General features: G+C 27.6%; 1 protein-coding gene across 1 annotated transcript in view; it reads left to right on the top strand.

The window, feature by feature from the left end:
• LOC123298783 (phospholipid-transporting ATPase ABCA1-like) overlaps positions 1–15,983 on the top strand; it is a 67,079-nt gene extending 51,096 nt beyond the window's left edge. Inside the window, exons 2-6 of the mRNA XM_044880879.1 lie at positions 8,524–8,598; positions 10,100–10,193; positions 14,225–14,354; positions 15,099–15,241; positions 15,976–15,983. Of these exons, the coding sequence (XP_044736814.1) occupies positions 8,524–8,598; positions 10,100–10,193; positions 14,225–14,354; positions 15,099–15,241; positions 15,976–15,983 (450 nt within the window). The remainder of the gene's footprint in view (positions 1–8,523; positions 8,599–10,099; positions 10,194–14,224; positions 14,355–15,098; positions 15,242–15,975) is intronic.
• The last annotated feature ends 876 nt before the right edge of the window (positions 15,984–16,859 follow it).

Here is a 16,859-nt window from a genome sequence, read left to right as displayed (position 1 = left end):
AATTAATGTAAATTACAAAATAATATTAACAGTTATGGAAAAGTTTAGCGTTATAAATAATGCTTTGGCTTTTTTTTTAACCTCTCGTTATATCAGAATCAGAAAGTTACAGAAGCCTGAATGTCTCATAGCTTGTTTTTTAAATGTGTACTACCCACAAATATAAAACCAACTAGTTCACTTTCAACAAGTGCACTTGTGACTTGTGGTGCATTATGGAAACAAATCTTTTTGAAAATGTCAGTCGGTGATGACTATTCTTTAATTAGCCACTACCGAAACTGTCTGGAATTATTAATAATTGTATGTCCGGATTTAATGATAATATGATAATGTTTATAATTTGTCTTATGTAGTTAGTTAAAAATTTTTATTAGTATTATTTAAAAAATATAATGGTTTAATTAGCCTTTTTCCTCAGAAGATTAAAAAAAGATCCGCATGGACAGACAGACGACAGACAGACAACCGGAAATGGACTAATTAGGTGATTTTATGAACACCTATACCAAAATTTTGTTCATAGTATCAATATTTTTAAGCATTACAAACTTGGGTCTAAACTTAATATCTTAATATATATATTTCTTGTGTGTGTCTGTATGTGACTGAACTCCTCCTAGACGGCTGGACCGATTTCGATGAAATTTTTTGTGTGAGTTCAAGGGGATTGGAGAATGGTTTAGATTTACCATTCGGTCCACTACAACTATTTTTGAGGGCTCCGTACCAAAAAAATGAAATTTCATTAAATGGTGGGAGCGCATATAAATCATATCACATTATGTATACTATGTGTACTATGTATTTTTAATAGTATTCAGGTATTGTCAATAGGCATTTATTAGAGCCATATGCGAGCGCAGCGAGCTCTACTATCAAAGGTCAGGCCAAAGGTCGAAGGTCAGGCCACTCCAATAAATAGGAGTTAAATTGGGGTTTAGCGGGATGGGTTTAGCGGACAGGCTAAACGTAGTATAGGTATTCATGAATTGGAGTTACGTTTTTACGGGACAACGTCCGTCGGGGCCGCTAGTACTATGTATATTCCATATACATATGGTATAAAAAAGCTTTTTATTTAAAATTGCCTGGTGTTCGTATACATATACATCCTTATTACCTACTAATTTTTTTAAAAAAATTTTCATGTTCAGTTTTAATCTTTAAAGAGTTTTTTATTTTGTATACTATAAGTAAGTATAAAATAAACGAATATTTACAATTACTTAATAAATAATATAAAGATGGAATACCTACATACATTACATAAGTACAATGTTGAATATTTTAAATTATTATAATCAACAATTCAACCAAGAAATTTCAAACTAAAAATTAAATTCATCACGATTTTTATTATATTCAGATAAAAAAACATAATAAATTTAAAATAATTTTATATACAATACAAAATTATAGGTAACATATTCTATTATTAAGTACAAATCTAAATCTAATTATATTCATTTGAAAATTAATCAATTAAATTGATAATATATACAGTCAAACCTGGATAACTGAGAACTGGATAAGTGAAAAAACTCTATAAGTGAGAGTAATAGGGCCAGGACCCGTCATTTTTAGCTCCCAAAACCTCTATTAGCGAGAAACAGACCTCTATCAGAGAGAGTCGTTTTTCCCTCATGGATCTCCGTATATGAGACTGCTACTTATCTATACCTCTATAAGCGACAGTCGAGCTTTATGTATTTATATTATTTCGGAGGAATATTTACTACATTCGTACTTGCTGTGACTTTTTATTGCTGCGTACCTCTATAAGAGAGAAACGCTACCCATATACCTGCATTAGCGAGAAACTCGGATTAGTGAGAAAACTCTTAAGCGAGAATGAGATTGTGCTCTCTTGAACTCTCGCTTATCCAGGTTTGACTGTATTATACAGGGTATCATAACATCATATATGTAGGATGTAATGAAATCCCTTAAATTTGAAAACAAATCTCATAGTTCTAGTGATTGAATTGGATAACAAAAGGCACCAGTAGATAAAAAATAAAGCATTCATATACACACTTCCCAATATTCTGCGTCGCCTTAGTGCCATCAGTGACACTGAAACATCAACAGCTACCTAGAACTATCATTAGTAAAGTGGCTTCTGTATTACGAGATAGGAGAAGAAAAGCTCTTTTGTATTTTGTCTTTATATACTTTATGTTTCTCGGGATGGGTAGAAAAGACCGCTTATTTATATTGGTATCAAAAGGAAAATATAACGATCGCATTCATAAAAAAGATTTGCATCGAATTTCAGTTTTAATTATTAACATACCCTCTTTAACCAAGAGCCTTGATTCTCCCATGGTTAAAATGTTCTGGAACATAAATAAGGACAAGTTATATTTTTTAAAAAGATTCATCAAAATTGTTCAAATTAATTTTCGTTAGAATTATTGATATTTTGTAATTATCCAGTTTATTTCCGTAAAAAAATAGTGGTGGAGGAATTACCTTGTATGTGGTAACGAAATTTTCCTTATTTTCAAAACAAAACTTCTTTTAATTTTCCACTTTAATATATAATATGCATTTATGCAAATAAATAAATTATTTATATTTACTTATTCTAAAATTTAGGATTAAGATTAAATTGAAGAAAATAAAAAAGATTTTCCGTTACGGTAGAGCGATATCGATATTCATCAAATTATTATTCTGCAATACTTATTCAAATAATATTTATTGAATAATTTGCATAAACTATCTTAAATATTTAACATTAATCCATTTTTTTGTTATGTAAACATATTCGATTTTATTATTATTTTAAAAACTAAAACCTGTTGAAAAATTAATGATACTCTTCAATCTCAACTTTTTTTAAGTAATTTTTTTGTCAATCCAACTAGTTTATTAATCTATAAAATACATCATGCTGTAATACAGAGAATATTATAGATAATATGGTATAACATTTTATAGCTCTTATAATAACTAATATTAAGAAAACATTATACAAAGGACTGAGAACATTCAATAAATTTTTATATATGTAATCAATTATATATTTATTGCAAGAATACTTGTGAGTTACCAATATCAACATTAATAATAATTATAATAATAAATATAATAGTAGTTAATAAAAACTGACATGCAACACTCATGCGACATCTATACATAAGTTTGCCTTAGTATCAAAAAGACATATCCATTATGAGTTACTATGGAAAGGAAGCCCCTTCACGAGGTTTTCTCAAATTTTGACATATATCAAAGTTAAAGAAACATACCCAGTGAGCTACATTTAAAGATGATTCTAGATGCTTAATTTAGCAAAATATCAATTAAAATGCTCCAAATGCTTTTTTTAAAATACCTGTATTATCAAGATCGTCGCCAGCTAATGGACAAGAGGGGCAAAGATCACAGTTACTCAGAATACCTCAAAATATAAATTATGAAGAAAAAAGATCCAAGAAGTCAGTCATGGAGAGTATTGTCGAAAGTAAAAACTTCAAGCTTTGGAATAACTGGCCTTCGGCTTGGCTGGAATCTTCGGAAGTGGAGCTAATAAATATTTCTCTAATAAATACCTTTTCACAATACCTGAATAACAATAAATGATACGTTAATACTATTCACAATTGCTGCTCACAAATAAATACGTTTATTTGCTATTTATTTTTAATTCTTTGGTGCGGGACCCTGAAAAACATTTTGTAGAGGTCCGCATTGTAAATCTAAACCATCCTCGCATCCACTTTAACACATACAAAAAATTTCACCAAACACGGCCCATTCGTTTAGGGGGAGTTCAATTACAAACACACGATGACGCGAGTCCCATAATTTTTGTTCACCCAAAAAGTGCTTAACGTGGCAAACGAAGTTTTCACTTCAAAAATTAATTAAAAAAGAAAAAAGCGAGTTGAATGGTCTTCTTATATTAATCCACATACCTTAATACAATGGCTAAAAATGATATTTTTGATTTGGAAACTCATCATCGAATTTTGAACGGAAAACATAGCCACTACATTACTGTGCGTACATAGAGGAATGAATTGCTAGTTTATTCTTTAGGTATATTTTTATACCTATATTAAATTTCAATTTTTATTTTCAAGGTTCATTTATAAAAATATTTTTTTTATTGTGTGCAAAAAGTTCCATCAAAACAAGTTAGGTATTTATAATAAAGATTTATCGTTATTTCATAATGCATTTGTCTTGCGTTTTAGGTTTTTTATTAAAATTTTTTAGTTATTAATCTTATATATTATTTCTCTAGAGTGCTTTTCTGCCACAAAGCGAGATTTCTCTTATTTCTTTATCAATGTCCATGATTTACCCCTCATTTTAAAGCTTATCGTGCTGGCTAATGACATAAATAGACACACGGTCTAAAAATGTATTGCTTAGGAAACAACAGACTAGAGAAATAATATTATGATTTCATTTTGTTCAGTATGTAATTTGTATATCATATATGTAATATAATTGCCTATAAATAAAAAGAAAGTAAATTACTGTTGGTATTTATCACTTATATATTATTTCTATATCTTATATCTTATTTCTAGCCTGTTTTAACTACGGGTAAGGCACTGCGTGATTCCTCACGGGTCGAGCTAGTAAAATATAAAAGAACTTATTGTTTGAGAAAAGATATTTAAACCCTTCTTAAAATTCGAGCATTTTAAAGGAACATTAGAACCTATTTAATGCTAACTTTATAGAGGTTTAAACCAATAATATTAATAAAGAAATATATCGAACTGTCGAAGTTTAAAAGATCCACTTCCGAAACTATTTTTCGTAAAAATATTATATCTTATACACAAGCCAGTTCTGATTATCAGATTTTGAGTGATATTGGTTTCTTAATACTCGCTGAGTCCATAATGAAATGAAACTTTTATGATTTGTCGGACGTTTGGAGGATTGATAAAGTTAAATTTAGTACAAAAAAAAAAAATTAACTTTAATCGTAGCTTACCTAAGTGTCGAATTTATGGAAATCGAGTTTGTCGATTTTAGTATTTTGACAATTTTTCCTACCTGCCGTTTATAGTAAAATATGTTATTGACAACACCATACGTAGAAACAAATCCCAAGAAGTTTGAAAGAAAAATTGAAAAATTGCACTTGCAAACATTACAAAAGCTATTCGGATGTTTCTCCAAACTTCCAGAAAAACACGATTTCTAAAAATTCAACACTCAAGCTACATTTAATGCTCAAATTTCTGTTTAAATTAAAGTTAAAACCTTAATAAATTATAAAAAACAAAAAAAAAATCGTTGTACCCAACTTATTAAAGATGTATGAGTGCGCTAGTGGGATACAAATTTAAAAAATATATTATTTCAATTTTGATGGTGAATTATGTTATAACTTGACAATATAAAACGAAAAGTAAGAATAAAATTTTCGATATCTGGAGTAATTTTCAAAATATCGAAAATTTTGTTTAATTGTTTAGCTTACGTAATTTCAAAAACCAAATCAGATATCAAAAAATTTTATTCTTTAAAAAATTTTAACTTTAACTTTTAAAGCATGTAGAACAAAATAGTTTGATTTCATAATAAGACTGAAGCTTAAAACTCTGGTATTTAAGAAACATTTGTAAGAGTTTTATAATAAAATATGCAAATTCAATTATTTAGACTATTGAGTATAAAAAAGTGAAAATAAATTGTCAAAAAATAGAACAATAACTGTAAAACCAACATAATATAATTAAATAACAATAGCAATGGATAATGAAAAATAAATACAATTAATATAATTAACATAAAACAGTGGTAATATAATTTCAATTAATACAAGTACATATTATATATCTATTATATATACATTAATTATTTGAATTAATTTAAATAAATTATAATTTGCAATTATTAAATTACTAACACTAGCATGAATAAAATAAATTAATAATAAGGGCATCAGACTATTACATTACTGACTGCATCGTATCGGATCGTTAATATTGTTATGGTTAATAGATATCTTTTACATTATATACACTGAAAAAAAGTTCTTAATATCAACCGATATGAGGTTGTCTTAACCTCATCGCGAGAATGATGCCACGAATGTGATACAACTACTGTACGGGTTTGAGTGGTGAAGTTGACACAAACGCATGAGTTGCTTGTATGAAAGTAATATATTGTCAAACAAATTTCAAATAAATTGTTGTTTTGAAATGCAATATAATTTTAAACAATCTGTTTTTGATTAGTTCTCTACCACTAATAAATATTATAACAAAATAGTGATGTGATTGTCACAACTACATGAACAGGTAAAAAAAATAAAAGATTTATACCTGTTAATAGGTTTATAAAATAAAATTATATATCTTCGAGTTGGATTTGAACTAATCATGCCGATTTTACTTCCCACGAAAAGACAAGTATACTAGTCCTTTAGTCTAGTTTATTCAATTTGCGTGATCTGAAAATAATAATTATAAAACGGAAAATTGTATCAGTTTAATTATTATTTGCTATACATGAAAGAAAAATAATATTATAGTTCAAATGACATATTATTTTTCTTTTAAAATACGTATACAATTTTAATCCTTTTTAAGGGCAATGATCTTCTCTATGAACTAGGACACGCTATAAATGTTTATAATATAAGTACATAATTTTTCTTTGCCGTTATGAGGAGTGTGTAATTTAAAAAATTAATATTTGATTAAAATTATAATTTAATAAATGAAAATTTATTCAACAATATCCTTCAAATAGTTCGATAACTTAATATTTACATATTTAAAAATACTTATATCTCATGCATATTATTTCATCAATAAGCTTATATTTTGAAATCATTTAAGTTGATTTATCCGAAATTTTTATTACAATTAAATTAATATATTTTAAAACAATCATTAAAATTAAAATAAGATAAACAAAACTCGTTGAAAATTAATGTTACCGTTTTCATGCAATGTTTTATCTAGACGTAATCATAATATTAGTATGATTTTCGATAAATAAAGAAAACGAAAAAATTTCAATTTTTACAAATTTTTATTCATGATCGACATGGCCTACATTGTAAATACTTTTGATACTTATAAAATCAAATATTGAAAAAAAAATTAATAAAAAATACTCTTTAAGGGACAAGCTTTTATTGAACTAAAAAGTAGAAAGTAATTTTATCTACGAGTCAATCATACATGAGTATGTGTAAAAGCTTGAGATACTAAATTTAAAATATCAAAAATGAATCGGGACTCCTCATCTACTCCACATGCCCAAATATTTTTCGATTCATTCTTGATATCAAGCGCCTCAAGCTTTTACTCTCTATTATCGTTAAAGTATTCGTATTATAGTCCTCTTGAACTCATGAAAATTTCAGCTCAATCTTGTGTCATTTGAAAGTAATTTGAGGGTTGCCGAACTTTTCCCCATCACTGTATATAGTAAATACATTATATTATTAACCGACTTCATTTTCAAAAAAGGAGGAGGTTCTCGATTCGACTGTATTTTTTTTTAATGTTTGTTACCTCAGAACTTTTGACTGAATGAACCGATTTTGATGATTGTTTTTCTTTCAATTTGGTTCAGTTCTGACAATGGCATTCATGATAAAACCATGTAGAATAACTCAATATCACGCCAACAGATTTCGATGATTTTTTTTTTTAGTGACAAATTAGTTAGTGTACTTCAGATTCACTAAAAATTACAAAATAAAAAACTTCAAAATAAAAACTATTCCAAAAAAAAATTAATGTGCACTAAAAATTAAAAAATAAAAATAATATAATGTAGTTACCATTATTGTTATTTTTGGAGTCGGCTAATGTAGCAAACTGTTCTGTCAGAGTTGTTTCCTTGGCTGACACCGACTTCAAAAATAACAATAATTGTAACTACATTATATTATTTTTATTTTTTACTTTTTAGTGCATATTTTAATTTGTTTTGGAATAGTTTTTATTTTGAAGTCGGTTTTTTTTTTGTTAAAAGTTTTTTATTCATTCACTTATAAAATTAAATATAGGTATGATGTGGATGATGCACTTTGAAAACTTTTTTTTTTAATGTAAAAATTATGCAATAATTTCTAAAAACAATTAATGCTTGACCTTTTTTTCTTTATTGTTGAAAAAAAATATTTTATAATTAAAAATATTTATTTTAAAAATTGTTAATTCTCATGTTAATAATTTTTTTTGTAAAAACTGTTTACGTTTTTTAATTACATTAACAATTTTATTATTATTATTATAAATATATTAAATATTACCCAAAGTATTATTGAACCTTGAATCTAAGTAAAATGGTATAAAAAAAGATTTATATAAATAATTTTTTTTAAATATTTAATAATATTTTAATTTTGTTATAACATTATTTTTTTATTTATTTATGGCCTTAAAAATTAAATTAAGACTAAGGTTTTTATTCAATTTACTTAATTAATTTCGAAAAGTTTTACGATTATTTATTTAAATGGCAAAAAATTTTATGAATGAAATTTGTAATTTTTATTATTTATCTTTTTTCCAGAATAAAATCATGTCGTATACGCAGCAGCTGCGGATAACATTATGGAAAGATTATTTACTAAGAAAACGGAAACCGGTAAGTGTTTATCTTATAAAAAAGTTAAAGTTTAAGAAGCTATCTTCTTTATTTCAGTAACTTTATAAGATAATAAAGACGAAATTCCTAAAATTTATTTTGATAGTCGCACTGATAGACTAAAAACTTACTTAAACAGAGATTAAAAAGGTTAATTTAATGTTTAGCAGGAATCCCCTTGAATTATCTAAAAGTACACATTTCAAGTGTGAAAAATTACACTTACGAAACACAATATCGATAAAATTTACACCTGTTTATAAATTTTAATTATTTTTAAAGTTTATCTGTAAAAGATTCAGATTTTTATCTTATGATTTGTAGAAATGGCAGAAGTTTTATTGATAATATCCAAAATCTCTTCATGTTTTTCGACTTGGTAAGCGTACCTGCATTCCTACTAAAATTGTTTTTATTTTTTAACCCAGTTTAACTAGTCAATTTGACTAATTCAAAGTTATAACATATTTAAGCCGATCTGAGGTCGAACGCTTTTCATTCACTGAATTTATGTATTGCTAAAATTTGTCGTATTTTGGGATGGTGCTATTATTTTTTTAAACTGGAAATTTACGAAGAAGTAGTATTGTTTATAACTTTAAGTAATTGTTCCGGAGCTGGCTAGAGATGTATTCTCAAAAACTATGACTTCCCTGAAAGTGGAAACCTCTGCTTATTCCACTCTTCGTAATAATTGGGTGATACATTTATGTGAAAATATATACAAATAAGATAAAAATATTTAGGTTTTGCGTTGAAAATGAGTGCCTATATGATCGGTTAGGAGAAATGATTGACCTTTGACAAGAAACACGCGAAATCCTGGAATTTATCTTATATAATTTTAATAACATGGAAAATTGACAAAAACAGAATGGAAGGAAATAAATTTTACTTATTATAATTTATCAACTTGTAATTTTTTATAAATTATACCTGCATATTATAATTTATCATCTTACCGTGTTCTGAAGTTTACTATCGTGTCATTACAGCAATTAATGGAATCTCTAAGTCACAAAAAATTGCGCGGTAGTACCATATGTAATCCGTGCATTTTTTGTTGCACTAAGTGTACATAGAGAATATAATTCGTGGTGTACGAGATAATTCTGGATACCATTAATTTGAGCCAATATATCTAAATTTATAACCCATCAATAAAAATTTACTACGCTCTTTTTTAAAGCGGATGCCCTATTCAATAAATATTCTGTCTAATAAAGTCCTATTACAAATTGGATATCCCTCTTATTACACGATCCAATATTGATCCATAGATTCATTCAATATTCTTGTTTCAATACACTTCTCAGACGTTCAATATATTGATCAATATCAATATTCGCTCGACAATATAAACTGGTAGGTCAAAAATTTCTTGACAGACAAAATCAACCATCAAATTAAATTTTATGAATTTTGTATTATTAAACTTACATTAAAAATCTAATTAAAGTTACTGAGTTTAGGATTTCAAAAATATAACTTTTATTTTCAGGGTGTGATATTTTTAAGTTGTTTTTGTGCGGTAGCATTTTTTTCAATATTATTGGGCGTGAGATTATCGTTACCACCAGAAGCAATGCCAACATGTAAGTTTTAATTTAATTTCAATTCAGTACATGTAATACAGAAAATTGGTACCAAATTTATGCTCTAATTTTATGGTGAAGTATAGTATACTCGCCCACTTATCAAATTTAGCTTCTTTTTTAAATTTAGCTTTTTATTATTTGGTTGTACAAAAATTTTAAAAAAGTTTACAGTAACAGTACTTTGAGGTAGGATTCTAGGTAGATTTACGAAGGAAAAGTAGACAAATAAAAGAAAAGTGAAACGGAGAAGACATATTTTTGATCAAAGGATTTATAAGAAAAACACACACAACAATTTGTTTCAGTCCTGGCCTAAAGCAAACCAAGGCTCTTTAGTAGAATCCGGCATAGTCAGGATGGAAACTTACAGAAACCAAACTGAGAGTAAAATGTAGGACTCGAAAATACACGTTGAATGCAAGAAATTTCCATAAAGAAAATTAGAAAAAGTGTAAAAAATTTCATATCTTTAATGGAAAAAATTATGCATATATCAAAATATAGGTATCAGGCAGATGCATTAAATGAATACTTAATGCTTACTTAACTTATGGTGGCTTACTCAAAGCCACCATTGTTATAACTTTATTGGGTGCCATAAACTTTATTGTATGTCCCTTTATCCAAGACCGCATTGATCATAGAGGAGGAAGCGAGACGGCTATACGACTCGTCTACCTATCTCAGTTTCTCTTATAGTCATGAGATAGGTAGAAAAAAATGTTGTCTCTCTCTATCTTACTCGTATTTTTGGTTTGCACTGTCTTACTCGTATTTTAGATACAAAAGTATGAGTGTCTTCTCTAAGTCACGTTTGCCCATGTACGCTCTAAATCAGGAGTGGGTGAGTTATTTTAAGTCGAAGTCACCATTGTGATAACTTTATTGTGTGTCATAAACTTTATTGTATGTTCCTGTATCCAAGACCGCATTGCTCATAGAGGAGGAAGCGAGACGGGTATATGAATTTTCTATATATCTCAGTTTCTCTACTTGAGATAGGTAGAAAAGAAATGTTGTTTCTCTGTCTTACTCGTATTTTAGGTTGTCGCTGGTTAAGTTGTCACTGTCTTACTCGTATTTTAAGAGAGGAGTCCAAGGAACTTCTCTGAATCACATTTGCCCATGCCTGCTCTAGATGAGTAGTTTTTTTTTTCATAATTGATAAATTATTTTTTTCTCTCTTCTATTAATTTTTACACAAGCATTTGAATGCATTTAAATGATATCATTCATTTTAAAAATGTCCTTGCAAGATTATAAAGACACAATTTATAAATTACTTTTCTGTGATTTATTGTTTAAGGATGTAATTCATTTAAATGCATGGGAAAAATCATCCATATTATTTATCACAGGTACTTTAAAACCCGTATAAAATAGGGGACTTCATCAACATAATTTCAACAATTCATCAAAATTATTTAGTGTTCTAAATTGAAATATGATCACGAGAACCATTACTTAACAAATAAAAAATTATTTGAGAAAAATTCGTATTTAAGCGATTGGATTGTTCAATAAGATGTTACCACATAAACAAGAAGAGAAGTTTTTCCAAAAAGATCCGCCACTTAAATGGAACAGACACATTGGCATTGTGAACTAAAAAGTAGAAAATAAATAAAAAAAACTTTTAACAAAAAGAAAACCGACTTCAAAAGAAAAACTTTTCCAAAATAAATTAATATGCACTAAAAAGTAAAAAAAATAACGATAATGTAATGTAGTTAAAATTATTGTTATTTTAAGTACACTAACTAATTTGTCACTAAAAAAAGAATCATCGAGATCGGTTGGCTTGATATTGAGTTATTCATTCTCTTGTCGTGCATACTCAATGCAAATTTAAGACTTTTATGGTTTTCTTATTTCTGCCGTTGTCAGAACTGGACCAAAATGAAATGGTACCACACGGGAAGCACCAGCTTTCAAATAGATAAAGAATCATCAAATCTAATTGATAGCCTCTTCCGTTTTTGTTTCAAGTCGGTTTATCATAGTTTAATAAAACTTAAAATGAGTTAACTAATTAAAAAAGCTTTTTTTTTAGTTTTTTAAACTATTATTTATTTTAAATAATAATGCCTTTTAAGTAGCTTAGTAAATCGTTTTAAAATTTCCATGGTAGTTTTAGCATAAACTGAAGAACATCGTACTAAATTTTCATTCGTTTTGTAGCATTCTGATATACCTATCTTCCAAACATCCCTTTTAGTCGTCATCACCTGAACCTTTTGGTCGTGTAGTCACTAAATCAAAAATTATTTTAATTTATTGTGATGCATGTAGGATGCTTAATGTTTATAATTGAAATACAAGAAATTCTTCTTATCGTTCAGTGTCACGCAAATTTTGTTGTATTATACTGACTTACGCGGAAGAAGATGACTTTAGTTAAATATAATTTTTACTAATTGAATAAATTCCATTGTTAATTTCATTGTCGACAGAAAACAACACATCAATTAACTTACATAATAATTCAAGGGCAATATCGCAGGTTCAACAATTTATAAACTTATTTATACTTAAATTTGTGTGAAAGTGAGAAAGATATCTTAATTAAAATCAAGTTTTAATATTTGAATTCGATTTTCTCTTCGACCTACCTTGGCTAATAGATTTTAAATTAAACAAGAGTACTATTTTTAAACCGACACATTTATGGCGGCCTTCTGACCTCCATTTGTTCCAGTTTTGAAAATTTTTGACGAATTTGCTAGAATTTTTTCTCTTTAGCGTTTCAAAAATCTTTTACAAGACTCACTAGTTGAAACTACCAGCAAATTTTTAACTCTCTATCTCTAATAGTTTTGGAGGAAATGGATACCCAAATTTGTTCCCCCACGGGAAAATAATGATATTTACGAAAAAATATTTCAGTTAAAAGTTGTTTATTTTTTTTATAAAGACCATTTTTTACGTTTAAATTTTTGTTCTATCTCTAACGGTTTGCAAGATGGGTCCTACAGGTTCAATATCTAATTGCCCACCTATAGTTGCTCATTTACGAACTCAACTTTTTAGGTCCCGAGCACGCTATAAAAAATGCATCCGATATCTCCTTTCGTTTTTTTAGTTATCATGTAGACGGACGGACGGACAAACAGAAATAGACTAATTAGGTGCTTTTACATTTAGACCAAAATCTCGTTTGTATCATCAATATTTCTAAACGTTACAAACTTGGGATTAAAATAAGTATACTTTGATATATGTATAACAGGGTATAATAATCTATCGTTAGTTTTGCATAATTTTTTTTATTATTTGCGATACAAATTTGATCACCAATCAAAAATTATAAGATTATCAGCAGAAAAATGATGAATAATGGATAGTTTTCTAAAACGAAAGGTTCTCGGGTGTTTTTCAATCTGACCAGTTAAGGCTTCGTTAATTTTAAGAATATCTCGACTAAATATTAAGAAGTTTTTATAATATAGAAATTTTATAGAACATAAAGTTTACTAGAATCTGTCTGTCGTCATTCACGTCATTCAGTAAGTTCGTAATCTGTCACGTCATTCAGTAAGTTTTTTGAGAGAAATTTACCTTCAACGTTCTATTTCTACATTTTATTCGATTTAAGGATAATTTTCTTAAGATTAATTTGGAAAACTAATATTCATTAGTTAAAATCAGGACAAATATTTTCCTATAAAGAAAATTATAGGAAGCGACACTTGTGTGTTTTTTCTTTTATAAGTGATTTCCTCAAAATCTTTAGGCATTATTAATTCAAAAACTATGATATATATCGACAAATTTTACTCATAATTTTCGTCTAATTTTCCAAAGTACCAACAGAATTCACTCAAAAATTGAAACGTAAATCTCAAATATTTCCATACACTCATTTTTCTTGTAGTCCTTAATATTATAAATTGTTTATTAACCCACTTTAAAACCATGGAGAATAGAACATAAAAACCATATATATTCTGTATTACATAAAATTAAACAATAAAAAAAAATGTAACATAAAAATAACTAATTGTAATTTTTTTATTTAATTAATTAAGGTCAATTTAGACCAAGAGCAATGCCAAGTGTTGGATTAATTCCATTTGCGCAAAGTTTTATATGCTCAATTGGTAATGAGTGTTTGGATGAAAAACAGTATGAAGAGTATCCGGCACTTGAAGATTCACAGTAAGTAAACTTAGTGGCGAATTAATCAAGCTGTTTCACCTACCTCTAGGACAAAGACGCAGTGTTTCAAAATTTGAAAAATTTTTGACATAAAAATAGCAAATTTGTAAAAACCAAGACAAATTAATGAATAAAATGGAAATAATTAAAATTGAATATTAAAGAATTTCGATATTTTCTTCGCAATCATCATCAGTAGCTAATTTAATCGTCCAATACATAATCATTTTTTGGTGTACTTTAATTTTTCGATATGTCTGCAATAACTCGGTTATAGCGTACCAATTGAAAAATCACTTTAACAAAAGTTGCAGAGTTTGATGGAGGACGTCGCGTTCTGACATCAATTTGAACCTAGTTCTACGGGACACTTTTAATTAGAAAGTTGAAACTCATAAAAAAACTAACATTTTTTCGAAAATCGTTAGCTTCCGGAAAAATATGTCATTATTGAATTTAATCGAATGAAAATTCGGCTCTGTCCATGTTTGACCTGAAATTTTAAAAACAGGCGGCATTTGATTAATCTTCACTTAATCTTCAAATGATCTCGAAAATTTACCGGGGTATTTGTCTTCAAAAATTTCTAAAGCTGTTATTTTCTGTCGATTAAATGCTAATATTTTTAAGTTGTATTTAAGTCAATAGCCTAACGAATCAAGTCCATTGTTACTTAGCAAGGCTACTGACTGGTCTGTATTTTTAATAGGAATAATCTAAAACACAATTTTATTTATTTTTTAGAATGGCAGCAATTGTATCAGAAATGCAACCATTATTACAAGATGAAACATTTATTAGGATATCAAAAAGTTTACCAAAGGGTGTTGATTTAATCACCGTAATGGCTGATATATTAAGTTATCCAGATATACAAAAATTACTTGGTAAGTATCTATGTACTTAGGCTTTATTTAAGGTTGTTAAGAAGATAAATATTTGTTTATTTGGAAAATAATTTTGCAATGCGACAACCGAAGCCTTAAAATAGAACTATGGTAACAGACATAAGCTGGGTTTGACGGGCATTAGATAAAAAAATGAATATTAACTAACCAACGTAATTTACAACAATAATGGTCAAATTTATGAACAAACTGTCTAATTAAAAATAACTCTCTCTTTTAATGGTCTAGTCATTCCATAGAACACCGCTGTTTTTCGAAGATGCAGGATTATGGCTGCTTGACATCCTTAGTGATTATCCCAATAGCTATAGAAGAATAAAATTGAGAACCAAATTATTAAAAAGCTAATCCATAAGAACCAAGTTTTACTCCTTTTCGTTGTTTAAATACAAATTTTCGATCCAAAAGTTTTTTCGGCAGGCGAGCAGACACGCAGACACTGCGAGTTAAAAGAAAGGGAATTAAAAATCACTGCACGCAACGAAAGAACAAATGCTTTCTTAAGGTAGTACTATCGGTAATAGACTTTGCATTCAGAATTTAATGAAACTTGGCATAGTTGTCCATTATTATATCATAATTAACCAGTTACATTTTTAGGGACCTTCAGAGAACTGAAAATCTGAACGTCCAGTTTTGTGAAATAAAATAAAATCTGTGATTTCCCATAAGGATCAATGTTAAAATATATCTTTAAAATATATTTTTTTCAGTTCTCTGAAGGCCCCTAAAATTTAACTAGTTAATTAGGATATAATAATGGACAACTATGCCAAGTTTCATTAAATTCTGAATGCAAATTCTATTACCGATAGTACTACCTTAACAACCTTATAAAACTAAATAAATATTTATTTTTTGAATAGTTAAATTAATATTTATTTTATATTTATTTACAGTACATGGTATTGGAATTAATGAATTATTTAAAAATCCAGAAAAATTACGTAATTATTGGGTAAACGAAATGCAAATATTTGATGATTCAACATTTGATGCGGTATTAGAAGCCAGATTAAATATTGTTAACGTGAGTTGTTTTTTTATATAAAAATGTTTTTCTTCTTTTATAATTTTTATTTGCATTTATAATTTTCACTCTGTTTTGAAAAAAGGAAGGGCGTAAGGAAGCAACGTTCTAGTACGATGTAAAATCTTTCCGTTTCCTTCAAGCTGCGAACGGTTTGTGTATACCTCAATAAAAGCCTACTTACGCGACACAGTCCTTTTTTTAAATTTTCAGTGAGATAACTCATATTTATCGATAAAATATTTATAGTTTTAAAGTTCATTAAACTATCAATAGATTTTTATTATTTAAATAATATGACTAATTTGAATGTAATTGGATAAAATTAATTAATCAAATTATATAATTTATATCTATTAATAATATTAATAGAAATGTCAATTTACTTCTGAATGTCAATTCTCATTCAATAGTCTATAATTATATCTGCAAAGTTCATTTAAAAAATTTATTTTTAATATTAGAAAATAACTGTGCCTGCAACTTCACTAAGTTGACAACTTTTGTTTTTTAATGGGTCTGGAAGGCGTATTGTTTTATAAATAAGTTTAAAAAAAAATCATGTCA

Source organism: Chrysoperla carnea, chromosome 4 (assembly GCF_905475395.1).
Source record: "Chrysoperla carnea chromosome 4, inChrCarn1.1, whole genome shotgun sequence".
Taxonomy (NCBI): Eukaryota; Metazoa; Arthropoda; class Insecta; order Neuroptera; family Chrysopidae; genus Chrysoperla; species Chrysoperla carnea.
The sequence above is the reverse complement of the archived record's forward strand: the minus strand, read 5'-3'. Positions and strand labels throughout refer to the sequence as shown.